The 20,150-nt window shown below is 35.2% G+C and overlaps 2 protein-coding genes and 1 long non-coding RNA gene across 3 annotated transcripts in view; 2 read left to right on the forward strand and 1 right to left on the reverse strand.

The window, feature by feature from the left end:
- Nucleotides 1-11,008, reverse strand: part of LOC136804961 (uncharacterized) — a 50,195-nt gene extending 39,187 nt beyond the window's left edge. The window contains exon 1 of the long non-coding RNA XR_010846321.1: nt 10,929-11,008. This is a non-coding gene — a long non-coding RNA (uncharacterized lncRNA). The remainder of the gene's footprint in view (nt 1-10,928) is intronic.
- LOC136804960 (uncharacterized) lies at nt 10,833-12,613 on the forward strand. The gene is made up of 2 exons (XM_067061492.1): nt 10,833-10,910; nt 11,951-12,613. Exons 1-2 carry the CDS (start codon nt 10,859-10,861, stop codon nt 12,529-12,531), a joined length of 633 nt encoding a protein of 210 aa, XP_066917593.1. The 5' UTR covers nt 10,833-10,858; the 3' UTR covers nt 12,532-12,613.
- A 2,949-nt stretch (nt 12,614-15,562) lies between these two features.
- Nucleotides 15,563-20,150, forward strand: part of LOC136804983 (choline dehydrogenase, mitochondrial-like) — a 291,737-nt gene continuing 287,149 nt past the window's right edge. Inside the window, exon 1 of the mRNA XM_067061520.1 lies at nt 15,563-15,580. The gene's annotated coding sequence lies outside the window, so the exon portion shown is untranslated. The remainder of the gene's footprint in view (nt 15,581-20,150) is intronic.

Genomic DNA, 20,150 nt, shown 5'->3' on the forward strand with positions numbered 1-20,150 from the left:
AAAAATTTTTTTCAAATGGACTCGAAATGGGTCTTCAAATAGTTCTTTCAACCCCTCGAAATTCAACATTTTTCACCGTTACCAAATCATGGTCGACAATGTTAATTTACTCCGATATTTGGCCCCTCCCTTAAGCCCTCAATCCAGGTGTCCAGTGACCATGAGATTCGTTGAAAGTATTTCCAAATAGCCCGAACACCGAACGTATTAAGGAAAGGAGAAGTGGAATCAAAATTTTGCCTTTCAGACCTTGTCAACAACACAGAATTTTGATTATCACTTCATTCTAGGGAAAGAAATCGAATGGAAATCATCTAAGGTAATTTTCGGAGCATTGCATTCACCACCAGCACATTCTTTCAGCCTCTCTAAGAAAATCTTCCTTGTCGACCTTACTCTGGTTTATGAAAGAATTCATAAAAGAAAAAGAAAAGTGCGCATGTTTTTTACTGCATCCATTGATTCTAGTCAAAATTGAACTGGTTTATTTCACCGATCTTGCTTGGACGCTTAGTATCCTTTTTTGGTGTACCCAGGTTGTATATGCCAGTCAATAATATTTTCTAATCGCTACTTGGGATAAAAGTTTGAGAACATCAACTAATGGTTAGATTACATTTGTGGTTACACGTTTTTATTATAAGAAGTCCAAGTTTTTGAAGCCTTTGGATGTTCTTAACTTTTTGAGTTTTAAGCCTAAAAATGTTCTTAACATGTTCTTATTTTACCTATTTTGTGAGTATTTTTGTCCATTTTCTAAGAAATCGGGTGTTTTAGAGTCTCCAAAGCCTTAAAATGTTCTTAACTTGTTCTTAACATTTTGACCATCGAACCCTTTTGTTCTTATATAGTTTTTCCTTATAAAAAGCGTGTATGTCTTGAACTAAATTTACTTCTGTCAAAAATGATTTGGTGTTGTTCATCTCAATCACAGTTCCGACGAAATTCGAGACGAACCTTTAATGTTGTCTTTACCAAAAAACGATATTATCTTAAATCTATTTACATTTCATTAAAAAAATTTTCTTAGTCTTAGCAAAAACTAACTTTAAAAACAAACATTCGGATCTTTATCGACGGTACTCGGTGTCAAAAGAGTCAATACGATAACATTGATCTGTATAAAGCACCAGGTTTCATGCTTCAACATTTAAAGTTCTCATTTCAGTTCTCAAAGTTTTTCAATTCTGATGGGGAAACATTTAAAGTTCTCCATTAAGTTCTCAAAGTTTTTCAATTCTGATGGGGAAACATTCAAATTTCTCAATTCAGTTCTCAAAGTTTTTCAATTCTGATGGGGAAACATTTAAATTTCGATTTCGAACTTCTACGTACACGAATCTAGGATAGCGAAGAAAAACCAGCCCTTTTTAAACCGTTACATTTTAGCTATTGATTAGTCAAAGTGACATTTGTCCCCCGTTCGCGATCAACTCGATTGGATAGAGAAACCGCTCCACTTTTTACGATATTGTACATTGACTGAAGGCACTGGTACAGACGCGTTCATTTTTGAAGTCGAGTTTTTCACCTGATCTTTCGATTTAACCTTACCACCATCCAAATCATTAATATAGTTCGATAAGTGGATATTCTTTGTGGCAACTTCTTGGTTTATTTTTGGTGCACTCAAGGTAGCATGAGCACTACCTTTCCCATCCGAAGATCTGCGAACATAATCCATTATACTTGGAACATGATTGTCTATATGTTTCTGATTCATATTATTTTTCTCTGATTCCATGTTATTGTTGTTGTTCATATAACGTTCCATGTTACATTTATTATCTTTCACCGTTGATGATATTATGTTTTTATTCAAGTCTGTGTTTTCATCTGAAAGCGGTGTCTGCTTTGCTTCAAAACTGTTGCCACTGATTTCCAACGACTCTGTTATAGTCGGCATGTAATCACATCTCGGATTGATTGTGCTAAACATGTGTGCTCTGTTCTGCAAAGTAATTAATAGTTACGCAAAAAAATAATTCAGCGAAAGTTTTCACCGTTCGTCTTTTTCGTATGTGATTTACAATTAATCAAATATTGAGAAAGATCCAATTCCCTGAGCTATCAAATATTTGTATTTGAGCTACCGAGACAATTTTCCTTTTTTTGTACCGAGGAAAACTACATCCAATCTTCTTTTGCCTGATAAGAGATAGTAAGCTGATTTAAATTGACGAAATCACGTTTTTATCTGCAGTTTAAATCTCATTTGTTATGATATCGTCAAAATGTGCATGTCTCTTCAAATTGCATTTTCCTCTTATTATCTAATTTGTAAGTTTAATCTTGTAAGGTTGTCCACACACTGCACCAAATGTTTTCTTTTCTGTGGCCAAACTGTTAAATCACCTTCTACAAAATTTGTTTACATTTGTGACCGAAGAATTGCATTACAACGTACTCAACATTAATACAATACTTTTAAAGACAACTGCATATTATCTATCAAAGAACGTTAACGACAAACTGTAATTGGAAGTTGAATGAATGTTATGGAAAAACGATTACAGCTCCTATAATTAGATGAAACAAGCTTCCTTCTTGTTGAGCTTCCCTCTCGATTATTCAACATCCAAATCACGATGCCTGCTTCGATTATCCAATATATTAATAGTATCTCTCTTAATGATTTTTCAAGTTTTTCTTTAAAATGGATAGATAGAATATCGATAGATGGACTTTAAATGTATGTTTGGAATGTTAGATGTCAAGCTATTTTTTCTTTCACCAATAGATTATAAACATGTTAAGGTTAAAAAGAACAGGTTGACCTTATCGTCGAGAATTTCTTTGATTTCTTTCACATGAAATTATAGAGCAGAGTCGACTGCTTTTTGATAATTTTTGACTCCAGTGAAGTAAACTAGAACATTAGACGAGGTCGCCGTTTTGAAAGAAAAACTAAAAAAACTACTTGGAGTTGAAAAATATGATTAAGAATGCGAAACAAAAATGAATAACAGATTTGCATTCCCTTATTTTCAAATAAAAAAATTGCATCATCCTTTTTTTACCTTGCAAAAACTACTAAAATCTGGAGGACTGTTTTACAGAACATATACTATCGGTTCCTTTACTACCAGGCTACTTAATCGCGCCACCAAGCTTTAAGTGGACCCCGGGCTAATGAATTTACTGTCTGTTGATTATTGTTAATAGAATAAAATTTCTCTCAAAAAGTCATATCAACAAAAAGACTGGTACGAGGCTATAATATTAAAATAACACCTTTTTCGCCACACAGGTAGCACCCTTCAGAAATGAAAATACGGAACCGTTTTAGAAGGTTGAGTTTGGAAATTGAATAATTGCGTGTCTCTTAAAATCTCTTTCTTGTCATTCCCCAGTGTGAAAGTATTACAACTCACTCCAACCCACCTACCTATCTATCTAGTAATAACAATAATTTTAATTGAAAGACCTTCCCTCCCTTTCCTTCCTTCCACCTGCCAACACGAAAATGTTTTCAATCTCTTTTTGGCTTTTTTCTTGTTTTGGTTGTGGTCAAGCCTCTAATTTGCATTTTTCATTAGAAGTCGAATGTTGTTTTGAGTCACCTATTTAGATCTTTTCACTTGGGAACTAAAAACATCTTAAGAGATTTCCGTTCAGTATTTGGTAAATAAATGAGTAGCATTTTTTCAAGTTAGTACCCATGTCCACCGGGCTTCCAGCCGCCCGAAGCCGCTCTTGCATCTAAATAAAGCTATAAAACGAGATGAGTATGTTAGATAGAGTCAACTTCTAACAACTTGACCTTATTCTAGGCCAATGAAACTCATCCAATCGCTCTCATGGTGTTAGACTTTATAGATAATGCAATGTTAGACTTAGTAGTATTGTTATTGTACGCACTCCTAACCCAAACACTTCCCTTTTCCACAAAAATCTAAGGACTCTCCTGTTTAAACAAGAAACTTAAATAAAACTTCGACCTTGGTTGAAAAGACATTTTGCTTTCTAATTCTAATTGACTCTTCACTGCATCAGAAAACTGGGTAATCTAAACCAGATCACTGAGACATGGTTACAGGATTCAAACTCGAGAATCTGCCTCCCTGCATTTGCAAAAGAAAACCCCAATTATTTGAAAGCGATAAGTTGTTAAGATTTTAGCTGTTATTTTTTGTAAAATCAAAATCTATTACACGTTTTTTTATAAGAATAGTGTACTTTGGCTGAGGGTGAGCATTATTCTTATTTTTCTATTGTTCTAAACAATAGGCCTATTGTTCTAGCTCTGAAATCTCACCCTGATATTCTTATGGAAATTATTCTTATAAAAAGCGTGAAGTTCACAAAGCACCTTCTTGGGTCGACTTCAATGCATTTGAAATTCCTTGGTAATATTCTGAGCAATGTTCCAAAGTTTGTTTCATCTCCCTCAAATCAGAATTTCTTCTCTGATTTTCTTCTAATCTTTGTGTACACGCAATTACCATGATTGTGATAAATTGTAAAGTTTTATCCAGTTTCCTCATAACTTTTAACCAATCGATTTTCAGCTTTGCGTCACTTGGAATTTCAAGCACTCCAATTGAAGTTATGATAGTATTGTAATATGCTAGAGAAGATTTTAAAGTTTGTAATAGATGTTCAAATGTTCGTGATTTTTCGATATACAAATTCTCTTTCGATTGAAAGTACTTGATCGTTTTTCTTTGAATGTCAACTCCGTTATCTAATTGGATTAATACTTTTTCCCAGTCTTTTTCCATTTTCCTTTTTTCCTTCCGACTTTGGAATTCGATGAATTTTGAGCTTTTTTATCAACACAGTACTCCTGCAACTTTACGTAACGTACAATAATAGCGAGTTTTTTTTAGTTTGAAAATTTAAATCAGAGTTTTTGCATATTCTTCAATTGATTGTAATACTGAATTGCTAATTCTTATGAATTATTCATCCCATTAAAAAAAAAAAGATATTTTCCACTTTAAAAGAGAATACCTGACTACGTATTTATCTGATATTCCGATGGCGTATTGGCGGCCGCCCACGCTAAAGCTCTAAAGGAGCGGGCCAATATACCATCGGAGAGAAATAGTAGTCATCCATTGATGTGCCGACATAGGTTTAGCCCTCATTTTCGGGGCCGTGCTGAACGCTCAAAAATTGTTTTTTTGAGATCTGGCGCCTCAAAAAGACCGTCAAATCACTGTCGTTAGTTACCACGTCATGAGTATGTCGGCAAAAATTACAAACAACATGGCTGATGTAATTTTCAAAAAATGTGTGCTGTTATGGTTGTTTTTGGTTTCTTTTGATGGATTTTTTGTAGTTTAAATGTACTTATCACTCCCTGAATATTAGTTTTAGTATCCAGTGTAATTTCTGTATGTGCACCAACCCAAAAAATGTGTTTCTACCACAGAAAAGTTGATAATCATAACTTTTGTTTTTGTTTGTTTTGATGGCTGATTTTTTCTGCACTTTCTCAAATTTTATACCATTCAAAGACCAAAGAAACTAAAGCAGGTATGTTCCTATGGGCTTAGGCTTTTATCAGTAACTTTCATGTTGTTATCTATCTTAGACCGTCCTCCAAATATAACTGTTGTCCACCGGCCGCCCGACAACCGACAAACCGACTACAGTGTTCCAGAACTGAAGTTTTTTGGATAAAATCTTTATTAAACTTCACAAAAGTGTTCATTGAGGGTTAGAATTCATTTTCTATAGCTTTAGTTTTTCTTTTAGTGTTATTTATAGATGCTGATTATGACTTTTCTCTTCTTTCAGGCTTTTTTGTGTACAATGTTATTTCTATTTTTTTTTGCTTCTGTGATCAGTTTAAAGAAGGAAAAATACTTATTTGAGTATTTCTACATGCCCTCCTTGTGAAAAGAATGATAATATTTTGCATGATTCCTTCTCCAAAAAGTTTTGTATTTGAATTTATTTCGTGAAACCTTTTGAAGTTTTTTCTGACCCAAATTTTGTCGGCCATGACACCTTCCCTGTCCAAATTGCACTCGGGCCCATTTTTCTAAAAAATTACGCGGTCAGGCGAAATTCCGTAATGTATTTCTTCCAGATGTTGAAAATTTTCCCGACCTTCAGAGCTTTAGCGTGTCGGAAGAAAATTTCTACATCGGGTGCCAGATAAACTACGTATTGGTATTACTATACTTATTCAACCTTAATCTCATAACATACCCCTGTCTCACAACCCCGCCGAAACCTTTCCACAGCAGGGATAAAACTTTCTATCGAAATCCCAATGGGAATAAAAATTCTATTGTTCCTAAGTTGTGCAAATTTTTACATTGCATGTTAAAATGAGATAAGATCAAATTCAATTTCCCAGTTGGACTGAATTTGTAGGGTGTTTTTCCTACCAGGGACAATTTTGGCCAATTTTGTGTGGCTGGGGTCAAAGCGGAAAAAAGTGAGCTGGGTTAACCCAGTGACGTATTTCATGCACCGGCAAGACCAAAGTGGGCTCGCAGATCTTGGCTAAACCATTTCATTTTACAATCCATTAGCCGTGCTGGAAGAATTTTGCAAAGGAAAAAACCAAACCTAATTGAAAATTCAAAACATTTTCAGAGATTAGGGATGTAATTTAATAACAACAAACACATTCAATATACTCGCTCTATCTGTGTTCCCTTATTCCCCTGATATGGAAATAACTTTGGTGGTAGTGACTTATTTAGATATTCGATATAGAAGATCTCTAACATTCGAGCATTATCCAAGAGATCAAAATATGTATAAAAAGAGAAAGGTAGTACCGAAGACTTTAGACTTTAAATTGATCAAACAAAGCAAAATGGAAAATAAATCGACAAGGATCTGAATAATGATTCTTCCATTTTTTCGTTTCTTGAAAGTAGGGAAGTAAAGAAAAAGAACAAAATGTAATCAATTAAAAATGGATCGAATGCTGAAAGTTAGAATCTTTATCCTCGAAGGTAAACAATCGAATCACAAAAACTAGGCAGCAGCAGAAACGGAGATTCTCTTTAGAGTGAATCTGTAACATGAGTGGAGTAATCAGGATCTGCTCGGAGATCGATCCGAACCTTGCGCTATAACTCTGACTAATTCACTCTTTTTTTCTCCAAACTATACTTTTAATTTAAAATCAAATCCTACATACAATCCAAATGCTTAAAAACTAACATAATATGACAGTGCCACCCCCATAATACAACCTTTATATTCTCTTAAGATACAAAAGTCAACCATCTTTAGTCTACCGAGGACTCGATGAAATTAAAAGACCTTCAGATATATTATATCTCATTACAGCTTATATTGTCAAATATTGGTCTCTTCATTGTCGGGATGACGGATTGGATTTATTGCTCTTTTTCTTTTTTTCCGTCTTTGCCTTTCTTCCTGTTCTTGTTTCTCTTTCGTTTTTGATTTTTTTTGGCCTTTTTTGCCGCGTTTTTCTTTCTTTCCTTTGCTTTCGAATTTTTCCCCTCCTTCTCTTCTTTGTTTTCTTCTTTTGGTTTCTTATGTGCAGGTCTTTTGGAAGCCGGTCGATTCTTTTTTCCCTTCTTATCTGGATTTTTGTCACCTTGACTTTTGTCCACTTTTTCAGTGACGTTCTTTGCTTTAGCTTTTTTCATCTTTTTGTTCTTCATACGAGCTTTCATCTTTTCTGTGATTTCTTGGAGTTTTCCGCTCAAGTTGAAGTTCTTTTCTCCAAGAGCTTCCATTCTTGCTTTAATCTTTGCAGCTTTTTCCTCGTTGTTTGCAGCTTCCAAATTCTTAGCGATTCTATCATATCTGCGCCCATTTCTTTGCAACCGTTGTTGAATTTGATGAGCTTTTCTTTCAGCTACCATTGTTTGGAAGCACTTCTTCCGTTGATCTTTTGGTAAGTCCCGGCATTTTTTGTGCTCACCCTTTTGTTTCGGAAGGTTGTTGTAGATTTCTTCAGAAGGTCTATTTGGGACATTGCCATTGACTTCATTTGAGCTTTCGATATTGGAAGGTTGACCTTTTTCTTCTTCCTAAAAAGAAATTTGATAAAAGTTCCCTTGGTAAGAACTAGCCAAAGAAAGTTTTCAAGTTAATGAAATATTTTACAGGATACGGAACTGGATATTTTTAGTGTCGCTCTAGCAGATTGAAATCAAATGGTCTTGCTTGGGATTACGGCGCTTAAGATTAGAAAACACAGGGTTAATAAGGGAAAGTAGTATGCATCAGTTACACAACTAGTTAGATGATTATATTCAAAAGAAATGAATTAAGCCACCACATACCTTGGCACTCTGTGCTATGCTTAAAGAAGCAACCAACAACAAGAAACCGATGCTAAATTTCTTCATCTTTTTGTGTACGTCTTATCGTGTTCGCTTTCCAAACAAGAACTGATTTCAAATTAATCATATTTTACATTTTCATAATTTCTCACAATATTCGAAAGGGTTCAAAATTAATTAAAAACTATTGATTAGGTAATTTCGAAAAAATTATTAAATTTTGTTTTTGTTTCTCCTTTTTAAAAAGGGCACATGATTTTTTTAATTAGTTTAACGTTTAACCCATTAACAAGGGATTGGAAATGGCTTTGTAAGCTATTTTCGGAGGCAGGCTTTACAAAATATGCAATAAAAAACTTCCAATTTTAGTTGAGGGTTTAGCAAAAACATCAAGGTTGAGACAATACATGCTTATAGAATTTTAACTTCTGGGACAAAAATGTCAAAACTTCTACATATGTAACAGTCCTAGATATGAATCGATAAAGTTTATAAATTTATGAAAATAAAATGATGATATGTTTGTTAAAAGAAACTAAACTAAACCGCGAACTAAACAACCCCTTCTATCGTCCTCGGTGGAAAATTATCTTCCAATTTTTGTCCCCACTGAAAATAATCAGATAAACCGATACCCACTGCAAATTACTATGCTATTCCTCGACAATTTGAGGCGGGAAACAGGGCTCGAGTTAGAAGAACTGAAAACAGTTATGTCAGACCGTGAGCTGTGGAAAGAGAGATACTCGGTATTTCCGACCTAACGGTCGAAGGATGATGATGATGATGATGCTATTCTTCCCATCCCCACTGCTAGAATTTACATCCCTAGCCATAAGAATATGGGAATATCAATCCCCTTCGAGTCTCTATCCGTCATTTTTATCCCCAGCGGCTAAAGAAATTCCACCGGGTCTGTGAGAAGGGGGTGTAACTACAATAAATTATGAACAAGAAAAATTTAGCATTTTAACAAATGTTCAATAATAATAATTTGTACCCCTGAAATTATGACATCCATTCAACGTTTTACTTTCCTTGTTGTTTGCGGCCTCTCTTCCAGCCTCTTCCTCGTCCTCTTCTTTGTCCCTTACTGCCACCTGCTCCTTTGTGGCCTGTTCCCTTGTGGCCTGCTCTCCTTTCACCTTTAGCTTGTCTTCTGCCTTTATGTTCACCTTCAGGAGGTCCTTGTTTTCCCTCTTGTGTTGCAAGGCGAAGTAACTTTATTTTTGGTTTCTTTTCTTGGTTTTGAATGTCGCCATCGTTGATTTTATTCTGATTTTGCTTCAATTTCTCACCGCCTGGCGTTTTGGTCTCATCCTTGATAGAAAAATGAAATTTGTGTCAGTAAACCTGATTAAAGTCCCGTGGTAAAATTCATGAAAATGTTTTTCTTTACAATGAAAACCCTGCTTCAAGTAATTGTCCCTACTCCTTCCCCGGGAGGGTACTATACTTGCCAATCGACGAGGCTTACCGCAGAGGTTTGAAGACAAATATGATTGGTTTTACAAAGACCAATATCACTCGAGAATACCTGACCGATAGGTCTCATCCTTGATAGACCTATCCTTACCTGACTATAGGATTTGGCAACCAAAAAGACAATCAAAACTAGAGAAAGATAAATTGTATTCATGTTTTCTCGAAAAGGAGAAGAAAGCTTGTTGTCACTCTCAAAAGCTTTCTCTCAATGGCTTGATGAAGTGGAAGATTGGAATCAATGGTAATGTGGCTAGGTAAAGAAGGGAAGGAAAATCACTATCACGAGAATTCTTTCCTTCGAAAATTAATTTTATTTTTAGAATCATTTTTTTTCGCATAGCGGGAATAAGATGGGAATTAAAAATTTATTCCAAAACGGGTCCTAAAATAAAGGCAATATGTTATTTTGCAGTCACGAGAGGACGAAAGGTTAAAATCAACAAGTAGGAAAATGTTTTTTACAGTTTTCTGAAGTCCCCGATTATTGGAAGAAATCTCCTCTACCCTCGAACTGCCCAGGAGCTTGATTTACAACGTGAACTTATGTGCGGTCAAAATTAAGGGTTCAGAAATCGGTAGAGAAAACTTAGCAGTTTAGATGAAGAAAATACTTTTATGCTTTTTCTCCGATCAATCATAAGGTACTGTTTAGAATAGGAGTAAAAAGTTCCTGTTCTAATTTTCGTTTGAAAATTTAAGGTCTTTTAGAAATAATTTATTAGTCATTAAAAATTAAAAAAAGGAGGCTTTTGACAAAAAATTGCATTAAAACCAGTCATTTTCATTTAGTTTCATCGCAAAATTTTTATCTCGTCTTCCCTGACCTTCCTTCCAGCAAAAGAATATTATTCTTTAGCGTTAATCAGGGAATTGAAAACTTATTTTCCATAACAATATTAAAGAATTAAAGATATATCACAAGATAATTAGACTAGTTTGCATTAGATGCAGTAAAATTAGGTTAATTTATAAAGATTATTATTGCCGTTTTTTATGATTTAAAAAAATACAAAGCAACTTTCAAAAAAATCAAAATGCTGCTGAAAAAATGCAGCAAATGTCTTCAAACAACAGAAACAATCAAAACAAATTTTACAAATTATGGAAATTCTAACAAGATTTAAAAGCTCCTAAACAAAATGTTGGCTTTGTTGGTGTTTAGTTTGTTGAATTTGCTGAGTCATTCTGAAGGTCTGTGTAAGATTATACCTTAAGGGCTCTGACCATAGTGAATTTTTCATAATTGCCGTGTTTAAAATGTGTTTTCTGACTGATGTAACCAACAAAACTATGGCATGTTTTACATTTTCTGTTAGACAAACTATTCCTGAATCTGAAAATTCAAAAATTGCATTGAAAAAATTTGATGAAGAAGAAAATGAAGACTTTTGCGAGGAAGAGTATTTCAACTTTGAAGAGCTTAGTTTCGGCGAAGAAAAAACATTTTGAAAAATTTTTCGCAGTAGATGGTGTATCTTTTACCGAACAATAAAAATTTTTGTAAATGCTTCTTTGTCTCGAAATCTTCAAAATAGTAGTTGTCATCAATTTTTCATCTGGATTTTGCTTAAAAAAACAGTCATAACATTTGACACATCTTTTTAGAAAAATTTTCCGCAAGATTTGAAATAGTTCAATTCTTTGCGGACAGTGTAAAGAAATTTTGAAACAAAAAAGTTAATTACCCATTAAAACTTAGCACTTTTTGAGGGTGATGCAACATATTATTAACATCTTTTTAAAGTTCATAACGTCATTTTTGCAATTAAATTCTTAATTGCTCTTAAGGGATTCGATTAAAAAGCAATTTATAACGGCAATTCTTTGTCAAAAGTGTTAAGGAACCTGAAATATAACTTTTATGTTCGAATACCAAAATCAATTTTTGGACTATGGTCAGAGCCCTTAAGGGGATAACTAATTTTTGCAAGATCTAATTTTAACGAGCTACAAAAATCTTCAAACGAACTTAAATTTAACCGATTAATTTATTCAAACAAGGCGGCATTTTTTTGATTTTCGCGAAAAATCATTCTTCTGAAATACGACAAATCGCCAAAATTAGTTGTCACCAAAATTTGTAATTCAATTTGCTGTTGTGTTTCAGTGCTGGTTCGTAAATTTAAAGAAATAATCATGGTAGCCTCTAAGCCTCCCTAAGCACTCTAGAATCTATTAGGTGAATCTGAATAGATTATAAATCGAGAAAAAATCATTGCTTTTAATTTAAGGTTCGGCCATCGAAGGCTACAAAGGAAATGGATTCAAACGGGTCAACGAGCTACAAATTCCATCCATTTCTGCTCCGAACGGTGGCAAACCAGCGAACCATCTCAAAGATCAATTACGAGCCAATTTCAAATATCTGAAGAAATTACAGGTCGATATGGACCGACAAGTGAATAAAGTCAACCAGGAATTTATTGACGAGCAGCCTGTAGATCCTAAACACGTCAACCAGACTAAGAAATACCCTAACAATCAACCTACAGGAGACGAGCTCGAACGGTTAGTATCTAACCAAAAGACTTTCGATGTTTCAAACCACCAACCAGCTGCGCCATTTTCTCTTCCAAAAATCGTTCACCAAGTTTTACAAGAATCACAAAATGGAGGACACGCGCAGAAGGATTTGATAAGTAATATGGACGTGAAAGGGAATATGAACCAATTAAAAGCCTTGATGAAAACAATGGCAAACGATGTACAAGAAGCAAATATTGCAATTTTGGACAGACAAAAAAAGAAACATAAAAAAGAAATGGAAAAATTGAAAGGTAAAAGTAAAAAAGAGAATAAAGGCAAGAATTAGAAAAGACAGTTTGTAATTAACTATGTGTATATGTATTTTCCCTTTATGTGTTTATCAAGAGTTAATTTCCTAAATCAACCAATGAACGAGGGAATCTTGTTTTCGATGTTTTCAAATTTTCAGAATTTCGCAGACTTGCAGGGGCCGTGGCTCCACTTTGAAAGTAATAGGGCCACGATATACTGACGAAGGAGGCGCCACCATGGTTGGCGCGGAGGGACGAAATTTTTTGAATTTTAGCCCTCCTAGATCGCCTAAAATAAAACAGGTTTGTTTTAACGTTATTAAACAAAATTTGGCTTGATTAGTAAATGGTGCCGCGGCCCCTGACTTGTTCCTCTAATAAGCCCCCCCCCCCCCCCCCCCCTATCGACCCTTTCATCAAGTATAAAATTCACATGTTTGATGTAAATGAAATGAAATTGTACAAGCCCTCATTCATGCTGAATACCATACAGTAGAGCTTTAGAACATCAAACTTTTCTTCGAGGATGAATGCATCCTATTTTCAGTTTAGCATGTCGCATACCTTTTTCCGCGGAGGTTAAATGGTTTTTTTTCAACTATTCTCATTAAAAATGTCTCAACACTCTGTAGTCCAGTAAAAACATGGAAAAACAATAGAGAATTGAAAGCAATAGTATTCCGAACTTTTGAGTGATTAAACGTGCTACACGTTTTTTTTTTTATTAGAACACTTAAAATTTGGCTGAGCCTGGATGTGCTTATTTTTTTAGCAATTTTCAGCCTTAAATGTTCTTAAATGCGTTCTTAATTTTTCAGACTACTCTAAATCGACAATATCATGCAAAATAAAGAGCATATAAAATTGGTACAATTTGGACAATATTTGACTATCGATTTTAGAAAATCCATGCCTAAGTTGGGTTAAAACTGCTTGAAAAGAAGAAAAATTGTAGTTTCTTGTCATTTTTTTCCAAAATGAGGCTGGGCATGTTCTTACGATGTTCTTAATTTTTCGACGAATTTCAGCCTAAATGTTCTTATAAACTGGGTTCTAATAAAAAAAAAAACGTGTATATCATCAATTGATGTTTGCAAGAATTGAAGTCAATTTCGTTTACACCGTCCACTATTTTTCCTTGCGGCACGAACAAACCGCATCGATTAGGGCCATCCTAGGGACACATCGCTGTTAGCATTGTATTAGATCTGGTAGGACTTGGTATATCCTATATAAAAAAGCCCTGGATATCATCTCTAAGTGAGGCCATAATCGACTCGTAAGATCAAGGAATGGAATTTTAGCTGAGTGAGCTGAAAAAATAAAGGTAAACCTTCACAACATTTCGACTCTTGTTCTAAAAGAAAGCGAAAGTAGTTTCCCTCAACAGCCCTTGTCTAGTCGGGTCTAGCCTAGCAAACTAAGATATTAATAAAATAAAAGATAACATCACTTCAACAACCTTCAACGTGGTACATGACGATTCAGGTACTGTCAGATCTCGATACTTTACTGTTGTACACGACTGGTTGTAACCATCAAAACAACAAAGTGAAAGAATGACAGAATGAAAGAACAAGAAGTGAAGAACTAGCTAGAACAAAATACAGTTATATGGCATATCTTGAGGGTTTGTTTGTAAATCAGTCTTTGTCAATTGTTTCTGCTGTATAGATTAAAAAGCAGCTAATTTAAGAAATAGTGTCCAATTTATTTAATATTTCTTATCTAGCCTCTGTGTCTGCCAGCGTGGAAATGGTGCACAGTACGCCGAATATATTCGGAGTGAGGCAGTACTAACTTTTGGCGTATTGGCGTAAGGAGTGGATTTAAAGTAAGATATCGGCATAAGTCAAAGTTTTTCAAGACGAGAGGAGCACCGCCATTCTATAAACATCCAATTTCATTTATGCCAGGTTTAACTTGTACAAGTGCATCCACCTTGCATATAAAGCTTATTTTGAGCTCTTTTTAGACGTGGGAAGATTAAATATCCCAGAGCTTTCGGGGGCTTCACCCCCCCACAATTTTCGCTTTTTTTGGCGTAGACCTCAGCTTAAATAGACCTTTTTTCAAAGAGGACGTCCTGTTGAATAATTATGTAGTCCAGCCATAAAAACAATGATAGAGCCATGCATAATTACTGTATCATGCATATTGTAATAGTTATGCATGGTTTTATCATTGTTTTTCTGCTGGACTACATAATTATTCAACAGAGTGGCCCCTTTGAAAAAAGGTCTATAACATAACAATTCGGCGTGGACTTTACATCGTTTCCACACTGGTGTGTCTGTCGTCGCCTCTGCCATCATCCTGCCAGTGTAGCTCTAAAGTTCTAAAACAGCATCTAATAACATGAAAACCAGAATATGATTCTTCAATGGGAATCAAAACTATAAAGGGCACTTACAAACATCAATTTGTCAGATCTAATCAGATCTAACAAAATTTATAACGGCACTGTCATCATTGACAATAAAACAAACAATATTCTGTCAAGAGCCTTGTAAACATTCCAACAACTTCCATCGAAATGATCTATCACAGCTCAGTCTACCATTTTAGCGCGGTCCGAGGATTGTGCCGAGCTCCCGCGCGGCGCGCACCGCGGGGATGAAAAACTTCAATCTGTCAATCATTTTCTCAAGCGAAGAGTACGCGAAGCGATTCTAGCTTTACGATAGTGCCGCGGATCATCAATGGATAGTATTCAATTATCATTATCCCTTTATTTTCATTCCTATAACTTTTGCAAAAAAAAGGAAAAATAGAAAAGTTGTATTTTTTACTGCTCTATTCACATACTGAATTTGAAAGATCTTCTATGTGGCGTTTTTTTGCAAACTTCAAAAAACTGATTTTTGTCCCGCCTTTGCGGGATTTTGGCCCAAGTGCTTGAGTGCAGCATAGGGTACAAAGTCCAAATATGCGTTTCCCGTAATTTTTGTATGAAGAGTTAAGTCTACACTGCCTGCCTTCTCTGCTCTGATTTGGCTCTTTTGATCTATGTGCTTGCCTCTGCCAGTCAAGCACATCAAGCACAGATAAAAAAATTCACTCCATTAAGAATTAGTGAATAAGATTTTAGAGAACAAAACTAAAATAAATACAATCAACGGAAACCCGTCCACTAAAAGGCGGCAACCGTACAACTGATGATCCAAGATGATATGCCAACCATGCAAACAACCATTCAAACAAGATGAAAATGCAATAGCATGCGACACCTGTGATCAATGGTTCCATCAAATATGTGTTTCCATGGACATTGAAACATTCATAACACACACAAACGACGTAGACATTCCTTGGCACTGTAGTGATTGTACCATCCTTCTTGAGAACGAGAACAGAGAGTCTGATACCGATGTTGTTATCCAACCTGACAATAATGAAAAGAATAAGAAGAAAGTCGATAAACTCAGAATTCTAGTATGTAACTTTCAAAGTATCTGGAGCAAACGTAACTCTTTAGAAAAGTTCTTCAAGGACCACCAAATCGACGTAGTAATTGGATCCGAATCTCATCTTAAAGAACGTACCAAAAACTCTGAATTCTTACCACCACATTACCTAGCAGAACGTAGAGATAGGGAAGACGGAAAAGGAGGAGTCATAATCATCTACAGAGATTGGATGAAAGTTGACCAAATACCCAACAAAGTACCTGAAATTGTAACTGTTAAAATACAAACACATCAGAAACCTGTCATAGTCTCAGCATGTTACCGTTCAATGTATAACTCTAAAGAACAAAACAAACAATTAGCAGAAGAAATAACAGACATCTGTAAGAAATACAAAAATCATCATCTTTGGATAGGGGGTGACTTCAACCTGCCAGATATAGATTGGAACACCAACAGTATCACTTCCAATCAGTATTCGAAAGAACTAAACGAACAATACCTTGAAGTCTTTGAAACTTCAGGTCTTCATCAAATGGTCAATTTTACAACACGCAAGAAAGCAATACTTGACCTTATGCTCACAAACCGACCAGGCTTTGTGTCAAATTGCTCACCAGTCCCAGGTTTTAGTGACCACGACACTGCCGTACTTTTAGACATGATATGCCACCCTCAGAGACATAAACCGATCCAACGCAAAGTGATGTGCTGGAACAGAACTGATTTTACAGCACTCCGTAACGACGTTAGAGATAAATGCAGAATCCTTTGTAATACAACATCTGACGAAACCCCAGTAAATGAAATCTGGAACGGTATAAAAAATATGGTTAAAGTATGTCAAGAGCGCCATGTTCCAACAACCACAACAAAAAAAAAACGCTTTGATCAACCCTGGTTCAATCAAATATGCAAAAGAGCTAACCGACAGAAAATCAGACGGTATAGAGTTTACAAGCGAACAAGAAAAGATGAAGACTGGGTGAAATTTCAACTAGCAGCAAAACACTATAGAAAGATCTGTAACACCACAAAAAACAATTTCGTTAAAGAGACAGTAACAGGAAATAAAAAGAAACTTTTTAAATATATCAAATCTAAACGAAATGATATTGCTGGAGTTGCACCACTCATTGACAAAAATGGACAAACCCATTCAGATGATGGTGAAATCGCCCAACTTCTCAATCAACATTATTGCAGTGTTTTCTCCAAGGACAATGGTATAACTCCAACAATCAACGGTCCCAAAGGTTCAGACATTGCCAATATTAACTTTACAAGAAATGGAATTGAAAAACTATTGAAAAACATTGATTTCGGTAAAGCATGCGGACCTGACAATATACCTGCTCGATTTCTTAAAGAATGTGCTGAAGAGATTACAGATGCATATGTTAAACTATTCACCGCCTCACTTAAACAAGGGAAAGTACCGGAAGACTGGAAAAAAGGCATTGTCACTCCAATTCACAAAGGAGGAAACAAACCCAGATCAACTGCTGAAAACTATCGACCAGTCAGCCTCACTTCTATTTCCTGCAAGATCATGGAGCACATCCTATTCAGCCATATCATGACCCATCTGGAGAAAGACGGTACACTTAGTGATGCTCAACACGGTTTTCGCAAACAACGCTCATGCGAAACACAATTACTAGCAACGGTTGATAAATTTGCAAAAGCCCTTAACAACAGTGAACAGATTGACTCAGTCCTTCTAGACTTTAGCAAGGCTTTCGATAAAGTTAATCACAGAAAGCTACTCATCAAATTACATCACTACGGCATTCGAAATGAAATATTATCGTGGATCACTGACTTTCTATCCAACAGAACCCAATGTGTTGTTGTCCGAGGATCTACGTCCCCACAATCAAAAGTTGAATCAGGAGTACCACAGGGATCTGTATTGGGCCCATTACTCTTTCTCATATATATTAACGATATGCCACTCACAACCGAATCCACACTTGCTTTATTTGCTGACGACTCACTCCTACACCGTATCATTCGTAGCCTAAACGACACCACTATTCTCCAAAACGACCTTGACAAGTTACAAAAATGGGAAGACGATTGGTCCATGGAATTCCATCCCAAGAAATGTAAAGTTTTGCGAATAACAAATAAAGTAAAACCTACTGTCCGTGATTACTTCATCCACAATGAGAAACTAGAAACAGTCAGCAAAGCCAAATACTTAGGGGTAACCATCAACAAAAAGCTAAATTGGAAAGACCACGTTAACACGATTGTCTCTAAAGCTACCAATGTGAGACTTTTCCTGCAACGCAACCTTCAATCATGTCTTAAAGAGACCAAACTCGAATGCTACAAAATATTCATCCGCCCAATTCTCGAATATGCTAGCCCTGTCTGGTGCCCTCATAACAACACAACGTTATCTAGCAAGATCGAAATGGTCCAGCGCAAAGCTTGTAGATGGATTGAGAACAAATGGGCATACCATTACAGCCCAACAGCAATGGCTAAACGATTGAATCTCGATTCTCTTGAAACGCGAAGAGACTTATCTTGTTTGAAAATGTTATTTGATTGCGTAAATGGCTTTAAATACATGGAGAAGTCTTTACTACCAAAAAGACAAAGGACTTCTAATGTAAGATATAACTTGATCCATGCAAAACTTAAAGTTTATGAAAACTCATTTTTTCCTTTCACTATTAAGCTATGGAATAGCTTGGACAATGGAATTGTAAATTTAAATGAAAGGGACGAATTTAGAAACTCTTTGACTATTAAATAAGTATTATAATCATATACACTTTTCAATTACTTAAGACAAAACACTTAAGCTTCTGTCTAATTTTCAGTCATGTCTATAATCTACCTCGCGACGACAAACTTTTGCAAATTTCTGCCTTCGTTAAATTCCTAACTACTGTTAGTTTTTCTGGAAACTATTTTTAACTTACTATTTAAACTTACTTATCAATTATTTATTATTTACTATTTTAATATTTTAACCATTATATGTACATTTTAAATAAACTTAATTTAATAGACTTAAATTTTTTCATTTTCCTAAAAAATATTTTGTTAAATATTTGCGAAAGTAATTCTAATGAATTTATGCAAATAAATATATAGAAATAGACATCCTGGCAAATGAACGGGGTGAGCATTTGCATGGGGTATTCGTCACCCAGTGTAAATGAGATAGGACGTCTCAGGCTAAAAGCGTGAAAATGAATAAAAATGAACTTCAAACTGAAAAAGGGAAAAAAGGAAGAAAACTGGGAACTTTATTTTTTCATTAAAAGTTTCCTTAATCTTCGAAGACAAAATTGACCCATGGAAAAAAAATTTCATCTATGCAGTTCTTTGAAATGAAGCAAAATATTTCCAACCCGGTTCAATTAAACTGGGTATTCGGCGCTATTACGTCACTTTCGTTTTCGACCCCGTTCATTTGCCAATGGTCGCAAGTGAAAAATACCCCGTTCATTTGCCAGGATGTGCCTGACTGTCTGCAGCTGACGCGCTTGGATATAAATAAACATGCAACTTATCTTACTTTATTAAATGTTTTAGAGAACTAAGATAAATTTTGTTGAGGTTGGCAAATTTAAAACAGCAGAACTTTACTTTACTACAATCTCCTCTAAAATTTTATCATAGTGTATGAAAAGTTAATCACTGGTTGAAATAATAGACATTTTCAGTGTTTAGTTTTCATCTGCCATCTTTGATTATACCGTGTGTTTCCATTTTAAAAAATGATGTGTGAGTAGTCATCAATGACGCAAGCAATCAACAAAAGAGAGGACCCTCCTGGCGCTCCGGAAACTTCTGGAGTTTTCCAGAGCAGCTGAAAAAACACTATTTTTCTCTCCGGAAAGTTCCGGAGCTCTTCCAGTGCTTCCAGAGCAAGTGATTTTAATACCGTGAATGGTCCTAAATCCGACTGCCCTGCCTAAATCCGATGGGGTATTTCAAAGATACAAACTAAAATAAAAGCAAACTTTTTGCTGTGACGCAATGAAGATACCAAAGTGTCAACTAAACTGAACTAAACTGAGAGATTTGATACACTGAACCAATTGAACCAAAATATTAATTGCTTCTTAAATAAAACATAATTCTTTATTACAAAATTGTTAACGTTTTAAAAACGAGCAACGGATTCAGAATAATAGAGGTAATTATATTATTCTTACAACTCGCACTTTTTTATCACATTAATTGACATATGACATTTTAGTCATCTTGTTAGA

The sequence above is a fragment of the Clytia hemisphaerica genome, unplaced genomic scaffold, assembly GCF_902728285.1.
Source record: "Clytia hemisphaerica strain Z4C2 unplaced genomic scaffold, Clytia hemisphaerica genome assembly, whole genome shotgun sequence".
Lineage (NCBI taxonomy): Eukaryota > Metazoa > Cnidaria > Hydrozoa > Leptothecata > Clytiidae > Clytia > Clytia hemisphaerica.